The 17,507-nt window shown below is 59.7% G+C and overlaps 4 protein-coding genes and 1 long non-coding RNA gene across 13 annotated transcripts; 2 read left to right on the forward strand and 3 right to left on the reverse strand.

Annotated features, from left to right (window-relative positions):
• Positions 1 to 25: 25 nt before the first annotated feature.
• MRPS21 (mitochondrial ribosomal protein S21) lies at positions 26 to 1,275 on the reverse strand. 2 transcript variants are annotated; one of them, XM_088068709.1, is made up of 3 exons: positions 1,090 to 1,275; positions 713 to 805; positions 26 to 252 (listed from the first exon to the last, which is right to left on the reverse strand). In XM_088068709.1, exons 2-3 carry the CDS (start codon positions 793 to 795, stop codon positions 72 to 74), a joined length of 264 nt encoding a protein of 87 aa, XP_087924835.1. In that variant the 5' UTR covers positions 796 to 805; positions 1,090 to 1,275; the 3' UTR covers positions 26 to 71. The 2 variants fall into 2 exon arrangements, with proteins under 2 accessions (XP_087924835.1, XP_014117471.1); XM_014261996.1 differs by having other exon boundaries at positions 713 to 802; positions 1,090 to 1,141.
• Positions 1,276 to 1,379: 104 nt separating this feature from the next.
• Positions 1,380 to 3,720, reverse strand: CIART (circadian associated repressor of transcription). 3 transcript variants are annotated; one of them, XM_088068708.1, is made up of 5 exons: positions 3,308 to 3,720; positions 2,579 to 2,883; positions 2,250 to 2,325; positions 2,090 to 2,168; positions 1,380 to 1,995 (listed from the first exon to the last, which is right to left on the reverse strand). In XM_088068708.1, exons 2-5 carry the CDS (start codon positions 2,810 to 2,812, stop codon positions 1,719 to 1,721), a joined length of 666 nt encoding a protein of 221 aa, XP_087924834.1. In that variant the 5' UTR covers positions 2,813 to 2,883; positions 3,308 to 3,720; the 3' UTR covers positions 1,380 to 1,718. The 3 variants fall into 3 exon arrangements, with proteins under 3 accessions (XP_087924834.1, XP_087924833.1, XP_087924832.1); XM_088068707.1 differs by having other exon boundaries at positions 2,090 to 2,325; positions 2,579 to 2,879; XM_088068706.1 differs by having other exon boundaries at positions 2,090 to 2,325.
• A 590-nt stretch (positions 3,721 to 4,310) lies between these two features.
• Positions 4,311 to 7,582, forward strand: CA14 (carbonic anhydrase 14). Of its 3 annotated transcripts, XM_014261984.2 has the most exons (11): positions 4,311 to 4,579; positions 4,710 to 4,730; positions 5,369 to 5,548; positions 5,616 to 5,758; positions 6,220 to 6,315; positions 6,390 to 6,456; positions 6,523 to 6,680; positions 6,755 to 6,884; positions 6,982 to 7,002; positions 7,074 to 7,158; positions 7,257 to 7,574. In XM_014261984.2, exons 1-11 carry the CDS (start codon positions 4,528 to 4,530, stop codon positions 7,336 to 7,338), a joined length of 1,035 nt encoding a protein of 344 aa, XP_014117459.2. In that variant the 5' UTR covers positions 4,311 to 4,527; the 3' UTR covers positions 7,339 to 7,574. The 3 variants fall into 3 exon arrangements, with proteins under 3 accessions (XP_014117459.2, XP_087924602.1, XP_087924600.1); XM_088068476.1 differs by lacking the exon at positions 6,220 to 6,315 and having other exon boundaries at positions 7,257 to 7,582; XM_088068474.1 differs by lacking the exon at positions 4,311 to 4,579 and having other exon boundaries at positions 4,688 to 4,730; positions 7,257 to 7,575.
• A 1,136-nt stretch (positions 7,583 to 8,718) lies between these two features.
• LOC106628786 (uncharacterized) lies at positions 8,719 to 17,453 on the reverse strand. 3 transcript variants are annotated; one of them, XR_015774743.1, is made up of 5 exons: positions 17,239 to 17,453; positions 15,845 to 16,017; positions 14,857 to 14,967; positions 14,303 to 14,512; positions 8,719 to 8,919 (listed from the first exon to the last, which is right to left on the reverse strand). It is a non-coding gene; the product is annotated as an uncharacterized LOC106628786 (long non-coding RNA). The 3 variants fall into 3 exon arrangements; XR_001332190.2 differs by having other exon boundaries at positions 17,221 to 17,452; XR_015774744.1 differs by lacking the exon at positions 8,719 to 8,919 and adding an exon at positions 8,950 to 9,335 and having other exon boundaries at positions 17,221 to 17,453.
• LOC148182395 (uncharacterized) lies at positions 9,397 to 15,458 on the forward strand. 2 transcript variants are annotated; one of them, XM_088068479.1, is made up of 6 exons: positions 9,397 to 11,277; positions 12,990 to 13,058; positions 13,297 to 13,385; positions 13,543 to 13,665; positions 13,746 to 13,851; positions 14,237 to 15,458. In XM_088068479.1, the coding sequence occupies exons 1-5, from the start codon at positions 11,232 to 11,234 to the stop codon at positions 13,827 to 13,829; spliced, it is 411 nt and encodes a 136-aa protein (XP_087924605.1). In that variant the 5' UTR covers positions 9,397 to 11,231; the 3' UTR covers positions 13,830 to 13,851; positions 14,237 to 15,458. The 2 variants fall into 2 exon arrangements, with proteins under 2 accessions (XP_087924605.1, XP_087924604.1); XM_088068478.1 differs by having other exon boundaries at positions 9,399 to 11,277; positions 13,746 to 15,458.
• Positions 17,454 to 17,507: the final 54 nt, after the last annotated feature.

Consider the following 17,507-nt stretch of genomic DNA (forward strand, 5'->3'; position numbering starts at 1 on the left):
TCGCGCCGTCATTAATTAAACTCAATTAACGGGGAGCAGAGCGAGAGGGTTTTATTTGGGCTGGCCGCGCCTTAGCAGCCCAGCCACGGGTCCTGCCGGCTGCTCCGCGCCAGGAAGGCGATCCTGCGCGCCATCTCGGCGCAGTACACCCGCCGGCACGCCTCGAACGCGCGCCGCCGCCGCGCCCGGCTCGGCTTCTCGTAGTACCGGGAGCGCCGCACGGCATCGGCCACGCCGTCCTGAGCCAGGATCCTGCGGGAGGGAGAGAGCGGTGACAGCGGCAGGAACAGTTCTGGGATGTGCGAGGAGGGGAGGAACGAGCACCCCACGCTGCAAACCCCGGGCACAGCTCGGTCCCCACGGGGACCCTCAGCTCCTTCTCCTCCCGTCCCTCCGTGAGGAGGGGAAGGAATCCTCCCCGAGTTTCATTTCAGGTGGGACCAGCGATCGCACACAGCTCAGCGGTGGCACCGTCTCTTCCTCCGCTGCCCTCGCCTGGGTCTGTGCTGAGCTATTCCTGTATTTCTCGCTACTTACACCCGCATGCGAGGGGGCGGCGGGACGTGGAGCTGGTGAGAAAAACCCGGCACGACCCTCCCGTACCCTTCTGCTCATGAAATTCTGGTTCTGAACCCAGTAAAGGAACTGGGGCCTCTCCGGGCCCAGAGGCGGGCTGTGGAGCGCTGGCCCCGGGGCTCTCCGCGGTGCTCACCTGTTCAGGACGCCGTACGCCGCCTCCACGTTTCCGTTCTGCACCATCACCGTGCGGCCCACGAAGCGCAGGTGGTTCGCCATGGCCGCGCTGCTGGGGGACGCGGCGACTGGGACCGGGCGGCCCCGGGGCTCGGAGGAGCCGGTCCCTCGTGCCCCCCGCCCCGGGACACGGCAGGGAACCCCGGGAACGGAGGGGCCGGTCCTTCCCGCACAGCCCCAAGGGAACAAGACACGGACCCCCCCGCCCCACGAACGGTCTTGTCGGGGCGCTGCCCCGGGCCTCCCCCCGCCCCCGGCGTGCCCTGGTCAGGCCGCTCCCGGCAGAGCCCCGGCCGAAAGGTCCCGGTCCCGGTCCCGCTCCCTTCCCCAACTGACCCCGGTGAAGCCGCGGCCGCTCCGCGCCCGGACCGGAAGTTGCTGTGGCGGAACTTCCGTTGGGAGGAACTTCCGGTACTCGGGAACTTCCGGCGGGGCAGAGCGGGACCGGGACCGGGACCGGGGGCCGCTCCCTCCCGCCAGGCCCGCCCGGAGCCGGGACTGGAGGCACCGCGGGCACTCGGGGTCCCACAGCGGAGGGGACGGCTCTGAGCCCCCTGGGGACAGGATCCGCCCAGGGACAGGAACCCACCCGCGCCCTCCCAAGGGACAGAGGACACGACACCGGATGGCCCCGGCCGCTCCCGCGGCGTTTATTGCTTCCAGCAGGGCCGGCTGTGGGACACCCCCGCTCGGGGGGTCCACACCCCTCAGCCACAGTCACCCCCAGCCACCCCAGGCCACGGGGGAAGGCACAAGCCCGGGAGGGCCCGGCCCCCGCGGGGAGGGGGCTCCGCTCTGGCCAAGGCACGCGGCCGCCCCGGGATTGGGGCTCCTGGGGGGGTTCGGGCCCCCCCGGTCAGTCCCTCCCGCCCGCGGGTCTCACTGACCACCGGTAAAAAAACAATCAAAAAAGGCAAAACCAAGAAATGTAGACGAGATCTCCCCCCCCCGAGCCGGGGGGGGCGTCACACGTCCGGCGCCGGGGGGGGCTCGGGGGTCCCGGCCTGGCACTGGGGGGACCCCCGCTGCTGTAAGGTCCCTGCGGGGCTGGCGACAGGCAGGTCCCCGGGGAGGTCCCCGGGCAGGCGGCGGCACCGGGGAGCCCCGGGGGGACCGGCGGGGGGGCGGCGGCGCGGGGGAGCCGCGGCAGGGACCGGGTCCAGCGCGGGTTTGGGGGAGACGTGGGGGAACCAGAGCCGCAGCATCGCCTCCACCTGCAGCAGCGTCCCCAGGTACCGGGCGCTGCGGGGAGACAGCTCCTGTCACCCTCTGCGGAGGGAGGGCACCCGCGAGGGTGTCCCCTGCCCGTCCCCCGGGGACGTCTGGGGACACTCACCCCATCTCTGGCTTCTGCAGGACCCCAATGATCCGCTGCAGCCGGTCCATGGCCACGCTCTGTTGGAAGCTGCTCAGCCCTGGGGAGTCCCGAAATGGTGTGAATTTTCCACAGGGGGAAAGAGGTGCCTGGGGGAGAAGAAGCTGCGGGGGGCACCCACCTCTGTCGTACCGGCCCCGCCGCAGCCCCTCCAGCAGCTCCGCCAGCGGCCGGATGAAGCCCCGGAGCTCCCGGCACTGCGAGGAAGGGGAGCAGGAGGTGACCAGGCTGCATCCAGACTGGGAAGGGGATCTCGTGCACCCCCTTATCCCCCCTCACCCCCCCAAGCCCCACTTACCACTCTCTCGGCCCCTGAATCCTGCTCATCGCTACCCACCCGTTTCAGGTGGGGAAACTGAGGCAGACACAGGTTTTTTTTTTTAGGGGACCAAGCCCTCCTCCCACCTCCCATCTTTGGGGGTGCCCCTTTCTCTTCTGCCAAAACCTCACCTTTTGGGCAAAGAGGCGATCACCGTCGCTGGGAGGGACATCCCCTCCCTCCCCTTTCCGCGGGCGCTTCCCCCCGCGGGGTGATGGCGGCGATTCAGGGGGTGCTCGGTCCAGCCCCCCCGGGCGCTTGCGGCTGCGCTCAGCTTTGGGGGGGCTCCGGGGGGAGCTGCCAGCCTCGACCTCGCTGTCAGAGGCAGGGGAGCCGCAGGAGCAGACACGGGCGGGGGACTCCATGGCGGGGGTGCCCCCCCCAGGGGAGCCTCTCCCTGCGTTCAGCTCCAGCAGGGTCACCCAGCCGAGGCTGTCTGGGGAAGGGAGGGAAACACGGGAAAAAAAGGGGGATATCGGACAAAAATGGAAGACGAGGAACTGCCTCGCTCTCCCATAGGGGTGTCACCCCCACACCCCCAGTGCCACCTCACATTCTCCCGGGGAAGGAGATTTGGCATCTCCTCAGACAGGGTGAGGGGTGCAGGGACCCACCTGGCACTGGGACCATCCCCGGCCACAGGACACCTCCCTCTCCTCCCCCAACCCTTGGACACCCCGGCCCCGGGACTGCCCAGCCCCGGAACCCCCCCACCAGCTCCACCGCCGGCCGCCCCCACCCCAGGACGAGATCCCCCCCCTGCAGGAGCCCCCCCCGTGATGGGGACCTTCCCCCCCGCACTGGGACCCCCAGGACCACGACCAGGACCCCCCCCCCACCCCGGTCACCCCGGATCCCACCTGCTCCCGGCTGCAGATGCGCTGGTGCCGGTATCGCTGTTCCCGCCCCTGACCCAGTGCCGGTATCACTGTTCCAGTATCACCGTCCCCGTTCCTGTCCTGGTATCAGGGTCCCGATGCCGTTGCTGGTATCGCTGTCCCCGTTTCCCGTGCCGGTGTCAATGTCCCTGAGCAAGTAACACTGTCGCCGTACCGGTGTCCCCGTGCCACGGTCGCTGTCCTCGTGCCGGTCCCGCTGTTCCGGTGTCCCGGGTTCTCTGTCCCCGGCGCCGGTCCCGCCCCGCCCGCGGCGGCCCCACGCGGACACGTGCGCGGCCGCACGTGCCTCCAGCCGGGCCCGGCCCCTCCGCGCTCCAATTGGTCGCTGCGCCCCGTGAGGCCCCGCCCCCTTGCTACCATTGGCTCGTGCCGCCCCCCCCGCTCATTGGCCGGAGGGCGGGGCTCCCGCCACGCCCCCCCTGCCCCGCGATTCGGGGCACGCGGCGGAGGGCAGCGCCCCCTGGCGGGCAGCGGGGCGTGTTCTGCGGGGTCCCAGGACACGCCCCCGGCCCGCCGGCGCCGCCCCCCGCGCCCCCAGCCAATGGGCGGCGGGCCCGGCCGGGGCCCCCGGCCAGTGGGCGAGGGGGCGCCGCCCCCTCGCCGTTACATAACGGGGGCGGGGCGGCGCGTGGGCTACCACGTGGGGGCGGGGGGGCCGTGTGACGTCACGCTCGCGCGTGGGGAACGCCCGCGGGGCGGGGCTTCCCGGGGAGGGGCGGGGCCGGGGAACTCGTGCAGGGTCTGCCTGGACCCCCCCCACACCCCCCCGAGAACCCCCAACCCCTCCCCCCCACCCCCTCATTTTCATCCCCAAATCCCTCCCAGGGCCCCGAGCCCCCAGCCCAGCTCTCCCTCCACCAGGCCCAGGGTGACCCCCCAGACCCCCCCAATACCCCAGCAGACGACCCTCCACAAGGCCCGAGGCCCCCCCTCAGGTCCCCCAAACCCTCAGAGTCCCCCAGAGCCTCACAAACCCCAATCCTACAAACCCCTCATCCCACAAGTCCTGAGCTCACAGTCCCACAGACCCAGCAAGCCCACAGCCCCATCTCCACCCTCCTCACACCCCAACATCCCGGGCATGGCCCTTCCAGCCCTCCCCGTCCCCCCGGGGGGGCCCGTCCCCCTGGGTGAGTATTTAGGGCCGGGCCGGTGGCACCCAGCCCCCCTTGCCCCCCGCCATGCTGAGTGTGCTGCTGCTCCTGGGGGGCCTGGCCCCCGCCCTGCCCGCTGGTGAGTCCTCCCGGGGTGCCCCTGGCAGATCCAGCTCTGGGGTGCAGCCCCAGCCCCCCTCAGGTGACCCCATGTTGGGCCAGGGGGCTCGGCTGAGACTCCCCCCCAATGCCTCTGCTCTCCCCAACAGGTCTGCACTGGATGTATGAGGGTGAGTGGGGCCCCACCCAGGGACCCCCATTTATCCCCACCCCCCCCAAAGCACCCCCCACACCCCCTGAGCTGAGGGGCTCACATGGGTCTGCCCAGAGGGTGGGGAAGTGGATGGGTGACAGCTCCCCCTTGATCCTGGACATCTGGGTTCCCCCAAATGGGATGGAGATGGCTGCATGACAGAACTCCCCTCGCTCCCCCCCAGACACCCGGGTCCCCCCAAACGGGCACCCACCTGGGTCCCCAAGGCAGGCAGGGGCGAATGGGTGCAGCCCCCCATTTTCCCCTTCCTGCCCCCCCTTGTCCCCCTCGCTCCAATGGTCCCTTTGTGCTCCTTTACATAAGGTTCCTGCTGCCAAATCCAATTAGGATCCGGCCTTGGCCAAATCCCGCTAAGCCCCATCCTGCCGGGTCCAGGGGACCCATGGGTGCCCCCCCGGCCCTGCGGGCTCGGCTTTGTCCCAGCTCCCCCAGCTGGAAAAAATGTCCCCAGCAGATTAACGAGGCCCTTGGGAATGTCACCCGCGTCCCGGTTTGGGGGCCACCGAGGGCGCTTTGGGTCACGGGGCCCTGCGGGGTGAAGCAGCCCCCAGGGTGAGGTTGGGGGGGTCCCAGCTGGACTCTGGTGCCCCCCAGGCCCCCATGGGCAGCAGCACTGGCACGAGGGACACCCAGAGTGTGGGGGTCGGGCGCAGTCACCCATCGACATCGCGACGGCGTGGGCACAGCCGGACCTGTCGCTGCCGCCGCTGCAGCCTGAGGGCTACGAGCACCCCGAGAGCCCCCGGCTGAGCCTCGCCAACAACGGCCACACCGGTGAGCACCGGGGGAAGAAGCGGGGGAGGCCCCGGTGTCCCAGCCCTGCTGACCCCCTGTCCCACAGCTGTGCTGGCACTGCCACCGTCGCTGCGGCTCCGGGGGCTGCCCCACACCTTCGCTGCCGTACAGCTCCACTTCCACTGGGGCCGGCCCGGCCACGCTGCTGGCGCTGAGCACCTGCTGGACGGGCACCGCGCCCCCGCCGAGGTACGGGGGCTCTGCGGGTCGGCCGGCAAACAGCTCCGAAAATGGGTCTGGGGGCGGGAAATGGATGAGGAATGGGGTGGGAAAGGAGGACAGCAACAGGTCTGGGGTCAAGAAATGGCGTGAGAATTGTGTGGGAAATGATTGTGGGAAGGGGTGTCAGTGTGGGAAGCAGCATGGGAACAGTGTGGAAGATGGGTTTGTACTACAGGAATTTCCTGCAGGGAATGGAAAAGGGGTCCTGATGAGGGAAATGGGTCCAGGGGTGTGAAATGTTAAATGAGTGCAGGGAGGGGACGGGGTGCAGAAGGAAGAAAGGGTGGGAAACAGGAGTGGGAGCAGGCAGCAGGTCTGGGCACTGCCGGAGGTGCTGGGACGGGTGCAGGCAGCGGTGCAGGAAGGGAGCCGGGGCAGGGGTTGGGGGTGGCAGGGCTGGGGCTCAGGGGGTCCCCGCTGTGCCGCAGATGCACGTGGTGCACTTCGACGCTGAGCGTTTCGCCGATGCCAGCGCGGCACAGCAGCACCCCGGCGGGCTGGCCGTGCTCGGCGTCCTCCTGGAGGTACGGACCCCACACAGCCCCCCACCCACCCACGCTTCCCCAGCCCCTCACTGATCCCCCCCTCACTCCTCCAGGTGGGAGATGACCCCCACCCTGCCTATGACAACATCCTGAAGCATCTTGGCAGCATCCGCTACGCAGGTGAGGAGAGGGAGGGGGGAACCCCAAATGCCCCTCCCAGCACCCCCAACTGCTCCCCCCCCACAGGGCAGACGGTGGCCATTCCCTCCTTCAGCATCCGGGACCTGCTGCCCGCGCACCTCGACCGCTACTATCGGTACAACGGGTCCCTGACCACCCCACCCTGCTTCCAGAGCGTCCTCTGGACCGTCTTCCCGCAGCCCGTCCGCATCAGCCGGGCCCAGGTAGGACCCGCTCCGGGGGGAGCCCCCCAGGTTTGGCGAACACGGCCCCCAGTGCTGCCCCCTTCCCCTTCCAGCTGGAGCAGCTCCAGGGAAGCCTTTACTCCACGGAGGAGGCCGAGCCGGAGGAGCCCCAGCTCCTGGTGGACAATTTCCGCGCCCCGCAGGAGCTGAACCAGCGCCCGGTGCTCTCGTCTTTCCCCAGGGGTGAGCGGAGGGGTGGGAAGGGCCCCCTGCACCCCTCACATGGCTCCTGGAGCCCCAGCTGGGCACAATGGCCCTGACCCTGGCCTTTCCCTTGCAGAGCCAGAGGGATACTCCACAGGTAGGGCCAGGCCGGGAGGCTGGGCTGGGGGGTCACCCCTGCACCTCCCTGAGCCCCCCGGTGTCACACAGGTGAGGTCATCGCCATCATCTTTGGCACCGTCGCCGGCTGTGTCGGCCTCTTCCTCGCCATCCACTTTGGGGCCAAGCGGATGCGGTGAGACCCCCCCATCCTCCTCAGAGGCTCCCCCACAGCAGGGGCACCCCGAGCTCCATGGAGAGCCTCCCCTCTCACCCTGGTTTCTGCCCCGGCAGCGCGAGGCGGGCACAGGCGCAGGACGTCGTGTTCAAGGCTTCCTCTCGCCGCTCCCCCATGGCCACTGGACACTCCCGCTGACCCCCAGGCTGCGCTGGGAGGGGCCCACACTGCCCCCCCCCACACTGTTAATAAAGCCCTTTCCCCCTCCTGGTGCCTCTTTATGGGGAGGGAACGGGGGCCTTTGAGGGGCTTTGGAGCTGGACCCCATCACCCCCAAGAAACCAGAACCCCCCAGGGCTGGAGCAGAGCACAATGGGGGAAGCGACCCCTCTCCCCCCTCCCCTTCTCCCCACCAGCCACAGTGTCCCGTGCTCTTGCAAAAGGGTTTTACTCTTAACCAAAAAATAATTTAGCCCCCGCTGCACCTCAACCCCCCACCCGGGAGCTGAACAGGGGTGAGAAGGGCAAAGCATTCCAGTCCCAGTGCCCCCCACCCCAGAGCATCAGCCCCAGCACCACTGGCTGCTCCGGGGGCAGAGACCCCCCCAGGGTGACAAACACGAGAGAACGGAGGGGTCCTGCCCTGAGGTCCCCAGCCCTGGACCTCCCCCTGGACATCTGCCTCTTAAGATCCAGACACAGGAAGGGAGACCCTGACGGATATGCCAGAAAAGGCTGGGTGTGCCTCTGTCCTCTGTAATTCCATTCCAAATTACTTTTTGAATTAAGAGTAAAACCCTTTTACAATTTTCACCAGCATCAGGCAGAGCTACTCGCTACAGCCGGGCCAGGACCCCCAAAGCCCCAGTGCTGCTCTCTCAATGCTCTCCATTGCCCCCGAACTCGCCCCAGGGATCCCAGGGACCCTCACTCGATCCCAGGGGCCCTCACTCGATCCCAGGGATCCTCACTCGATCCCAAGGATCCTCACTCCGGCACCAGCTCCCTCAGCCGCCCCCGGCGCCGCGGCATCCCCCGGTGCCCCCCAAGGGCCTGCCAGACCCCCCCGCCACGGCCAGAAACGCGCTGGCCCCCACAGCGCCGTGTGGGGCCGCCCGCCTCGCACCGGCCCCGGCCCCGGCACCGGCACAGCGAACATGGCGGCCGCGCACTGCGCCCCCTGCCGGCCCGGAGGCCTCTCCCGGGGGGGGGTAGGACCAGGGCCGGAGCTGGGGCCAGGGACACCCGGGACAGGGACAGTCGGGACAGGGACAGTCGGGACAGGGACAGTCGGGACAGGGACAGTCGGGACAGGGACACCCGGGACAGGGACAGTCGGGCCAGGGACAGTCGGGCCAGGGACAGTCGGGACAGGGACTGCACTGGGGACACCTGACACAGTCTATGCCCAGTACCACCCATCTGCCGGAACATCTCTCCTCTCTCCTCTCTCCTCTCTCCTCTTCTATTTTCAAGGAATTCTTCTTTAAAGCAGAATTTTTTCTCTATTCCAAGCCCCTTACATCTCCCATTCTGATTCTGTCCTCCACCCCCATGCTGCCACTGTTTACAGAGGAGCTGGGAAGAGCAGGAAAACTTTATTTAGACTAAAAAATTCCATCAGCCAGCAACAACAGCCTGGACAGCTCCAAAGCCGCTCCCTCCAGATTCCCATGGGATGGGCAGCTCATTCCACCTCCCTGTGGACTGACGGTGCTGCAGGGAGTGCTGGGCACTGGTGCCATGAGGGCTTGGCTTTTCCATCCATCTTCACGTCTCCTGCAAGGAAAACTCCAAACAATGTCCCCTGCAGCCTCTTCCGCAGGAATCCCGCGAATCTCCTGGGCACGAGGCATTGTTCAGGGAAGAACCGGGAGTTACCGGCTGCGTTGTATTAATTTCCCTTCTTGTTTCGCTTCCGCCTATTAAAGCTGGGAAATGACACAACGCATCCGAGCATCGCTGACTTCAGCTGCACCTTCCTCCTTGGACTGAACCCCCCGACACAGCACCAGGCTCTGGGTGCCCAGAGCATCCCTGTGATGCAGCTCCCTCATGGCAAAAAACAAGAGTCTCATTCTTCCTTCTGTTTTTCTCCTTTTCCTTCCTTTTTCCCTCTCTTTTGGTTCACGTGTTGAGTTTTCCCTCAGGAAAGGTGCCCCTCCCTTGCTGCTCTGTTGCTGTGGCAAATTTTACTGTCGGATTTTGGCAAAAAAAAACCCTTTAATAATTAAAAAAATAAAGACAAAAAAGTAGAAAGATTGAGCAAAATAGGGATTTGGGGAATAGGAAACAAGGTTTTAGGATGGGAGATGGAAAAGCCCTTGGTCTTCCTCCTTTCTGTGGCTGCATTGGGTTTGCTCTGTGTTACCAGATGTGAAGAATCAGTAAGAAAAAAGGTAAAAAGAAAACAGAACAACAATAGAGACGTTTCCTTTCCTTTTCCATCCAGAAACACAATTCAAGATCTGCACCTGGGATGCAGGATGCTGCTGGGATGTTCCAGCTGGTCACAGCCAGGGAAGAGCAGCTGTTTCCCCCTTTTACCACCTTATGGCACATTTTATCCATGTCCCTTAGTGGATTCTCCACATTTTCTCGATTTTTCCAAGTCTTACACCATCACACCCAGTTCTGAAGAGTCAGAAAACCCCAAGCAAGCAAATCCCACTGAATTCTGACTCCCAGCTCTCATGCCAAGGGTTTGTCCATTCAACCCCATCCACTCATCTGATAAGCCATAATCATCCTCAGGGACCTTCCTCGCCCCTTCCCTGCCCATTCCTTTAATCCCAGGATATTTTAACCCTTCCGTGCTCCCCCAGTGCCTCCAGCCCTGCTGGGGTTTTTCACTACAAGTTCAGATTTCTGCTTGGGTTGGGATTTTTGAGTTCCAATGTTATTTTTGTGGAGGAGGGAGAGGAGGATCTTGCAGAGAGGAGGATTTGAAGAGAATTACTTCCTGCTCGGCATTCCTGGGTATTTAACCCTTCGCTAAACATCTCTCTATGGATGGGGGAAGCTCATTCGGCAAAGCACAGAGGTCCCCAGGGAGGCTGAGAATTGGCTTTGGGATACGCTGGAAAAATTCTTCAGTTTGGTCCACTGTTGGTAGGAAAAGAAGTCTGCTTTGGGGAATTTTTGGCTTAAAATTGATTTGAATCCTTAAAATCTACAGAAATCTTTGGTTTAAAATCAACAGGAGATGATGAGATGAGATGAGATGAGATGAGATGAGATGAGATGAGATGAGATGAGATGAGATGAGATGAGATGAGCTTTGAGGCCACTCCCAACCCCTTCCATGATTCCATGGCCCTGCAACCCAAAACAGAGCTCCTCCTGTACTTAGCAAGACTCGTCTTGTTCTTTCCTGGTTTTCTAACCTCCATATTCAAGAGTCACAAAAATAGCTGATTTTACACCACCTTTACATCATCTCTATCTCCTTCGCTTCCCCTTTTCCTTCCCCCTCCAGTCTGCACCAGCTCCCACCTGGATCCCGCCGGCTCCTTGCAGGAGCTCTTCTATCGCCTTCTCCTCAGGGTGTTTTTACCCACTATAAATTAAAATAAATCCATGACCGTTCACGTTTCTTCCTCCTGATGGAGAAACTGAGGCATGGGAAGGGGAAATGAAGCCAAGCCAAAAAAATACCCCAAGATTTTACGGGAAGTCAGGACTTTTACTCTGGCTCCTAGTCAGCATCTCTGCTTTCGCTCCCAGAAGAATTTGCTATTTATAGCTCTGCTTTGCTCTGTTAGAACATAATCAAAACCATCCTCCCTCCATATGAGAACTCATCCAGCGGCACTAACCCTCCCCGGGGAAAACTTCCCTAGATCTGCAATTCAGCCATCTGAAACGCCTCCACAACGGGAAACTTCCACCGCCGGGACCCGGGACACGGGACCCGGGACACGGGACCCGGGACACGCTCAGCGCGCTCCGCTGCAGCGCCGGGCACAGCTCGGGCTCCCTCCCGCTCTCAACCCCCCCCGAGTCATTTCCTGCCCCACCGGGACGGCTCAGGAAGGGCCCGCGGAGCAGGAGCGGAGCCGCTCCCGGCAGCCGACACCCAACGGAGGACGATGAACTTCTGCATCGCTGTGCTCCTGCTCCTTCATTCCTTGACGGGTAAATACATTCCCCGTGTTTCCCGGGCTTTCCTAAGGGCAGCTGGATTTCAGCTCGCTGCTCTGATTATTCCCACACTCCTGGGATGCCGCGGGGCAGATGGAGGGGTTTAGAAGCTGAAAGATCTTGGGGGGGATTTTCTTGGAGAAAGGGGATTGCAGGCAAAAAAATACCGGGAATACACCATGTAAATTACTGCAAGTTCCATAAATGTGTGCTTGCAGAACAGTGGGATAGTGAACGTTTCCCACATTGTGTTCAAATCATTTGCAAATTCCAGCTGGGAACTATTAGGAGACACAGGGAAAAAGCCCCAACAGGATTTCCTGAGAGTTACTTGGGAACTTTGAGATGGGAAAGAGTGGAATCAAGATACTGAGGGAGAAAAACCCCAGCCTGGAGCTGCTTAGGGATGAGCATGGTATTCCCCCATCTCTGGGAAGTTCGGATGCAGAGAAGCAGCGGCTGAGGGGAAGTGGGAACTGCAGCTCTGCCATGCCAAGAGTCTCCCTCTTCCTCTTTCCCTTTCTTCTCCTCACTGAAGGAACGGACCCAAACATGAAACATCAGGGAGGGGATTCCCAGCTGGAAGCTCTTTTTGGGATACGGTTGCCGTTAGTGTGACTGCAGTGTCAACACAAGAGCCGGCTCGGAGTGGCTTTTGGGAAAGCACAGGATTATGTGCCCCAGAGCCAGAGCTCAGCGCTGCTGGGGCATTGTCAGAGGATGAGCGTGGGAAGGAGAGGGGTGGGGCAAGTCCCGACTTCAGCCCGAATTTCCCCAAAAGCTCAGGATGGGAGTGGGACAGGTTGGGGTGCCTGACACCACGACGGGTGAGGCTGCACTGTCCCTCCTGCAGAGCCCCGATCCCACCCTGCAATCTTCAGCCTCAGTCACTGTTTTCAGAGAATTCCCTAATGAGAATTTTGGGACCTGGGCTTCCCCCACAGGCTTTGCCAGTGCTGAAAAAGTCAGGGATATGAGAGGAAGAAGTGGGAGGGTTTGGAGAGAGACCTGGAGCCACAGCTGGCCCTGGGCATGACTGACAGCCATCATTCCAGCTATTAATGGTGCAACTTATAATGACAATTTTACCTTATTTATGACTATAGATTAATATCAAACTATAAAATACCTTATTCCATATCTTCCATTGTCATGAATCTGTGACTATTAGAACATTAATATTCCCAATTAATTTGCTTTAAAAAATCCCCCCGAAAAACAAGAAAACGCACAGAACCTTGTGTTTGGAATAGGGAATGAGCCACTTGCTCCAACTGTGACAATGTCACATGGGCCAGAATTTATTTATAGTGGCTCAGCCCTATGGAAACAGGAGGGTCCCTTCTGAGCCCTTGGCAGCTCCACAGCCAAAGGCGCTGGAGCAGCTGGATCCTGGATGAGCGGCTCATCCCAGGGGAGCCCCAGCCCAGCTCTGGCTCTGGGGTGCAGAGGCTCCATCCCCACCACTGCATCTCTCGCTTCCGGCACACCCACACCCAAAAACGGAGGAGAACCCCAGCTCTGGTCTGACCTCCCACACCTTTCATTGGGATCTAATTATGGGTCAGGTTGTAAATCCATCAGTCCCACAGGAAACGGGTTTTGCCCAAAGCACCAATAAATCAATGGAACTTCACATGACCCCACACCCACAGCTCGACCCGAGGCGCTGCATGATGATCCACACGTTGTTCCTTTGCTTTCAGGGAAGGCAGAGGTCCAAGATGACATGGAGGAGATCGCACAGGATTTATATGACTACATGGCACATTTAAGTGAGAAATGCCTTTTTTAAGCCTTTTTACCGTTTTCCACAAGCCTGAGTGAGTTAACTGGGGCTGGGAAAGGATTTCTCTGCGTTGTCCAGATTAATTTGAGATACACTGGCTTCTCAGGGGGAAAGGCTGGGCGATCACAACCCAGGACATGGGGGAGGGACTCATCTCACCCCATTCTGGACAGGTGTCCTCCACCCCCATAGTGCCACCTCACCTGGAACTGTTTCCATTCCAGGTAATTACTATTATTCCACAGAAGATTATTACTATGACAACATCACGGCAACCCCTGCCACATACATGTATGAGTTGGATACATATGAGGTGAGTTGGGTTTATCTCAGTACTCCCCAAAAAACAGGTTTTCCTCACCCAAATCTCTGCCACAAGGAAAAATAAATGGATTAAAACTGCTGATTTTTAGACTAGGAGTTAATGCTATGCTGTGACATATCAGGTTATTTTCTTTCTGCACATCCAGACAAGCACCATTGGAGAGGTGGACTGGGAGAAGTGGTTTCCAGAAGAGAATGCCACCACCATGATTTCAGGATTACCAGACACAAATGCTCCAGGGGATTCCAGGGATGTTGACAACAGTCAGGTCGGTGCTTGTCAGCTCAGGAGCTCTGCCACAGGCAGAGCTGGGACTTTCTTACTGATTGATTTTCCTTGGCTCACCAGGATTCCCAGGAATCATTGGGACCATCCCTGCAGGGCCACCTCACCCTCATCATCCTCCTCAGCTTCCTGTGTCTCCTGCTATGACCCCCAGACTCCTCTTCCAAAGGTACTCTGGGATTTCAACACTCACTCAAAGTGTGTCCTTTAACCCAGGGAAATCAAATTCTTTCTGAAGCAGCAACTTTCCAAAACAATGGAAAGATAACAAACCCTTCCAGGCATCCAGATGCGATGCCAGGGAACTCACCAGCAGCTCTGATGCCACTAATAGCCTGGAGAGGCTTTCCAGGGCATTTTCCCAATGACCTCCTGGCGTTCAGTGGGACCTTCACAGGTGTGAGCAGCCAGGCACCTCCCACTGCTCATCCACTCAAACATCCTGTTCCATAAAACCCTGGAATGGTTTGGGTTGGGATGAACCTCACAGACCAGCTGGTTCCTGCCCAGGTTCCTCTGAAGCTCTGTCCCACCTGGCCAACCTTCTCCTACAGATGGAACTCTCCAACATCACAGGAATATGCCGACCCCCGTCCTGCCACGCTCTGGAACCTGCTTACCTTTTTCCCTCATTCCAAACACGGTGGCTGGGGTGGTGACCAGGACACTGTCAGGCGTTGACAATGACATCCTCTCCACAAGGCGTTGTCTCTGTTCTGGAACTGCGAGATTTTGTGTCTGAGGTTTTGGTGGAGGGACGGTGCCGCCCCACGGCGCGAGCACGGAGAGCTCTGCAATACTTCAGTCCCTTCCTGTTTCCTCAGACTCTGCTGTAAATAACAACCTCTGTCAATAAAATCCCCAACAACTGGTGCACGGTCTCTCACAGTAAATAACCCATAACCACCACCAGAACTGGCATAACAAATACAAACAATGTGTGCAGTGCTTGTCCCATCAGAAGGATCTTCTCAAGCCTCAAAACCCAGCCAGGAACTCCCAACTTTGTTTCTTCCACAACTGCTCTTCACACCATTTATTTTCCAGAAACACCCACAGTATCTGGGTGTGATGAGAAGCTGGACCAGAAAACCTCCCACCACCCCAGCCCCCCATACAGAGAGCAAACCGTTGCAGAAATGGCTGATTTTGGTAAAAAAAATCAGTTAAATACCTTTTTGGAGGAAAAAAGTGCACTCCCACACTCGGTGCCTACGTTGCTTTTCCTTGGGAGAGTTAACAGGAAGGAGGGATGGAAAACTGGCCCAGGTGCACCCACGTAACCCTAGAGGACAAAAGAGGTTGAGTCGAGCCAACAGGAGATTCATGGTGGTCACAGTCCCCAGAGCCCTTCAGAAACCGCCCAGACCCTGGGAGCAGGTACGACCCATCCCACCCACCTCCTGTGCACCCATGGAGCAGCGGTGCCAGCCCTGGCCTGTCCCACCACTCCCAGGTTATCCAGGCCCCAGCCTTGGAAAGAAAACTTCTGTTTCCTAAGGAAGCGAAAAGGCTTGAAAAGGGCTCAGAAGCGTCTGGAGGAGAGAGACTAGATACACTGCCTGGCAGTGCCACCTCCTGGCTCTGTGATGCCATAAAGATGGATTGAAAAAAGCCAAGAACACCCTGGAAAATTATTCAGGATCACACAGCAGTGAGATTTCCAAGCCTGGAGTGGAGTAAAAAGCAATTAAAGGAAAATAAAAGAAGTGGTATGTTTCTATATACCATCCCTCTAATGCAGACATTGAAAATAAACCAGTTTGTTGTAACCTGGCCTAACTATAAATTGAATTGCTCCTTTCCAGAGCAAATCCTCCAGTTACAAATCTTCCTGATCAAATCCTCACCTTCCAGCGGTGTTTCGGGACAGTGATGTCCTGACAGAAACGCACCCCACATGGGCACACCCCGAAATTTCCTGCTCCCAAAGCTGGGAATATTCACCCAAACCTCTTTAGTCCCAAAATGACACCATCCTCATGTTCTTTTGGAAGTTCCTTTCCCAGATTTACCCTTTTCCCCCCACTCAGAGGATGGTGGTGGCTCCACAGCTACTGTCTCCGTGAGCAGCCACCCAGCTCTCCCAGCAAACCCCTGGGATAAGCAGCTTTAACACAAAGAGGATTTTCCCTGCAGTTGTGAGAACCTTTCCCACTTACCTCCCAGCAGGAAGCAAGCAGAAGCTCTCCAGGTCTCTGGTGTTTTCCAGCAGCTCCTTATCAAACCATCCTGGAGCCAAATCCTGCCGCGCCTGCTCCCATCACGCCTGCCACAGTCCAGGAGCGGTGTCCCGGGGCAGCCACAGCCCACAGCGGCTGTTTTTGGGTTTCAGCTGCAAAAGAACCAGTGAGGGACACACAAACATGGTCAGGGAAGAGCCACCCACAGCCAGCAGTGAGGAGGGAACTGGCTCCAGGGTTGAAAACACCCTGTTTAGTGACCTGTGAAGGCGATCTGGTACAGATTTAGGCAATTATGGATGGGGGCTGGGGCTGCTCTCCTGCCTTTAATATTCTCTTGTCTTCCCTCAGTGAATTCCCAACTCCTTGTTCTCACCAGTGATGGACTATTGTCCATCAACATGAACCTTAGGTCAGCCCTTCAAGCTCCACTGGGAAGAACATGAACTGCTTCCATCCACATCCCATGGGTCCGGAACAAATAAATAATCCTTCACCGGTTTTCCTTTATCTCTCCCATTTTTCCTCCATTCCTGCACTCACAATATCCAGCCTTTCCAACCCCATTTTAACCCTTTCCTAAAAGACAAGACAAACTCTTTGGATGACCTCTCCCCATTTGATCCTGAAACAGGAAATATTTTCTCCATGGAGTTTATACAAAGCTGGAACAAACCCAAGATTCTCATGTTGGGTTGTTGGTTTTTGTTTTTTTAAATTCTGTCACCATGTTGCCAAAATGTCTCCGGTTATTTGTCTCCAAAGTTAAAAGAGTCAACATGTAAATATTTGGAACTGTTTGTCCCAAGATTGTCCTGCCTGGGCATGAGCTGGCGGCTCGCAGGCTCTTTTCAAGGATCATTTTCCAGGAGAAAAGCTTCAATAGAGAAATGCTCATTAATTATTAATTATAAATAGGAAAAGACTTTCCATAGGGATATAAATCCCATCTATCCACCTGGGGAGATCTAAATTACATATATCCAACTAGAGTGGAATATAAATCCCATCTATCCACCCCAAGGGGGATAGAAATCCCACATATGCAACCCAAGGGGGATACAAATCCCATGTATCCACTCAGAGAGGGAGATGAGCCTCATATATCCCCCCGAGTGGCTCAGATTTTAGGAATCGGACTATTCCTCAGCTGTGTGAAACTGTCTCCCCTCCCCGATGCGCTGGCAGTGCTGCCATCGCCCAAATTAACCAAAAAATAATACAAATTCGCAAGACCGGAGACCCCCGCGCGCCCCTGGACCCTCACTCATAGCACCGGGCATGTGACGGCAGCGGGAGTGAGGGGATGTGCCCAACCCCGCAGGGTCCCGTCCGCGCTGGACCGGGGTGCGAACCTCCCTCCACCGCGACACCTGGCGTGTGGAGCCCCGCGCGCCCCGAGGAACACCGGGGGCGACAACGGCCGCGGGCAGACCCTTTCCGAGGCGGCGCGGCGGGACACGGCGCCCACAGGGGAGCACGGGCGGGGACGGCCGCGCACGGCCCAACCCCTCCGGAGCTGCGAACCTCGGCCGGCCGCGGCCCCTCAGAGCCGCGACCCCGGGCCCGGCCCGGCCCCCTCAGGGCTCGCGCAGCCGCCAGCCCCCGCGCGCGAACACAAACCCCGCCCCTCGGCCGGACG

This window comes from Pseudopodoces humilis, chromosome 31 (genome assembly GCF_049639895.1).
Source record: "Pseudopodoces humilis isolate 2021_Gansu_Grassland_sample_001 chromosome 31, ASM4963989v1, whole genome shotgun sequence".
Taxonomy (NCBI): domain Eukaryota; kingdom Metazoa; phylum Chordata; class Aves; order Passeriformes; family Paridae; genus Pseudopodoces; species Pseudopodoces humilis.

Coding starts and splice junctions, on each gene's coding strand:
- CIART (XM_088068707.1), bottom strand. CDS start 2,812: ATGGAGTCCCCCGCCCGTGTCTGCTCCTGCGGCTCCCCTGCCTCTGAC. Junction 2,326..2,578: donor ATCGCCTCTTTGCCCAAAAG/GTGAGGTTTTGG, acceptor CCTTCCTCGCAG/TGCCGGGAGCTCCGGGGCTT. Junction 1,996..2,089: donor CTGCAGAAGCCAGAGATGGG/GTGAGTGTCCCC, acceptor GTCTCCCCGCAG/CGCCCGGTACCTGGGGACGC.
- CA14 (XM_014261984.2), top strand. CDS start 4,528: ATGCTGAGTGTGCTGCTGCTCCTGGGGGGCCTGGCCCCCGCCCTGCCC. Junction 6,316..6,389: donor TGCTCGGCGTCCTCCTGGAG/GTACGGACCCCA, acceptor TCACTCCTCCAG/GTGGGAGATGACCCCCACCC. Junction 7,003..7,073: donor GCCAGAGGGATACTCCACAG/GTAGGGCCAGGC, acceptor GGTGTCACACAG/GTGAGGTCATCGCCATCATC.
- MRPS21 (XM_088068709.1), bottom strand. CDS start 795: ATGGCGAACCACCTGCGCTTCGTGGGCCGCACGGTGATGGTGCAGAAC. Junction 253..712: donor GCGTACGGCGTCCTGAACAG/GTGAGCACCGCG, acceptor TCCCTCCCGCAG/GATCCTGGCTCAGGACGGCG.
- LOC148182395 (XM_088068479.1), top strand. CDS start 11,232: ATGAACTTCTGCATCGCTGTGCTCCTGCTCCTTCATTCCTTGACGG. Junction 11,278..12,989: donor GCTCCTTCATTCCTTGACGG/GTAAATACATTC, acceptor CTTTGCTTTCAG/GGAAGGCAGAGGTCCAAGAT. Junction 13,059..13,296: donor TGACTACATGGCACATTTAA/GTGAGAAATGCC, acceptor TTTCCATTCCAG/GTAATTACTATTATTCCACA.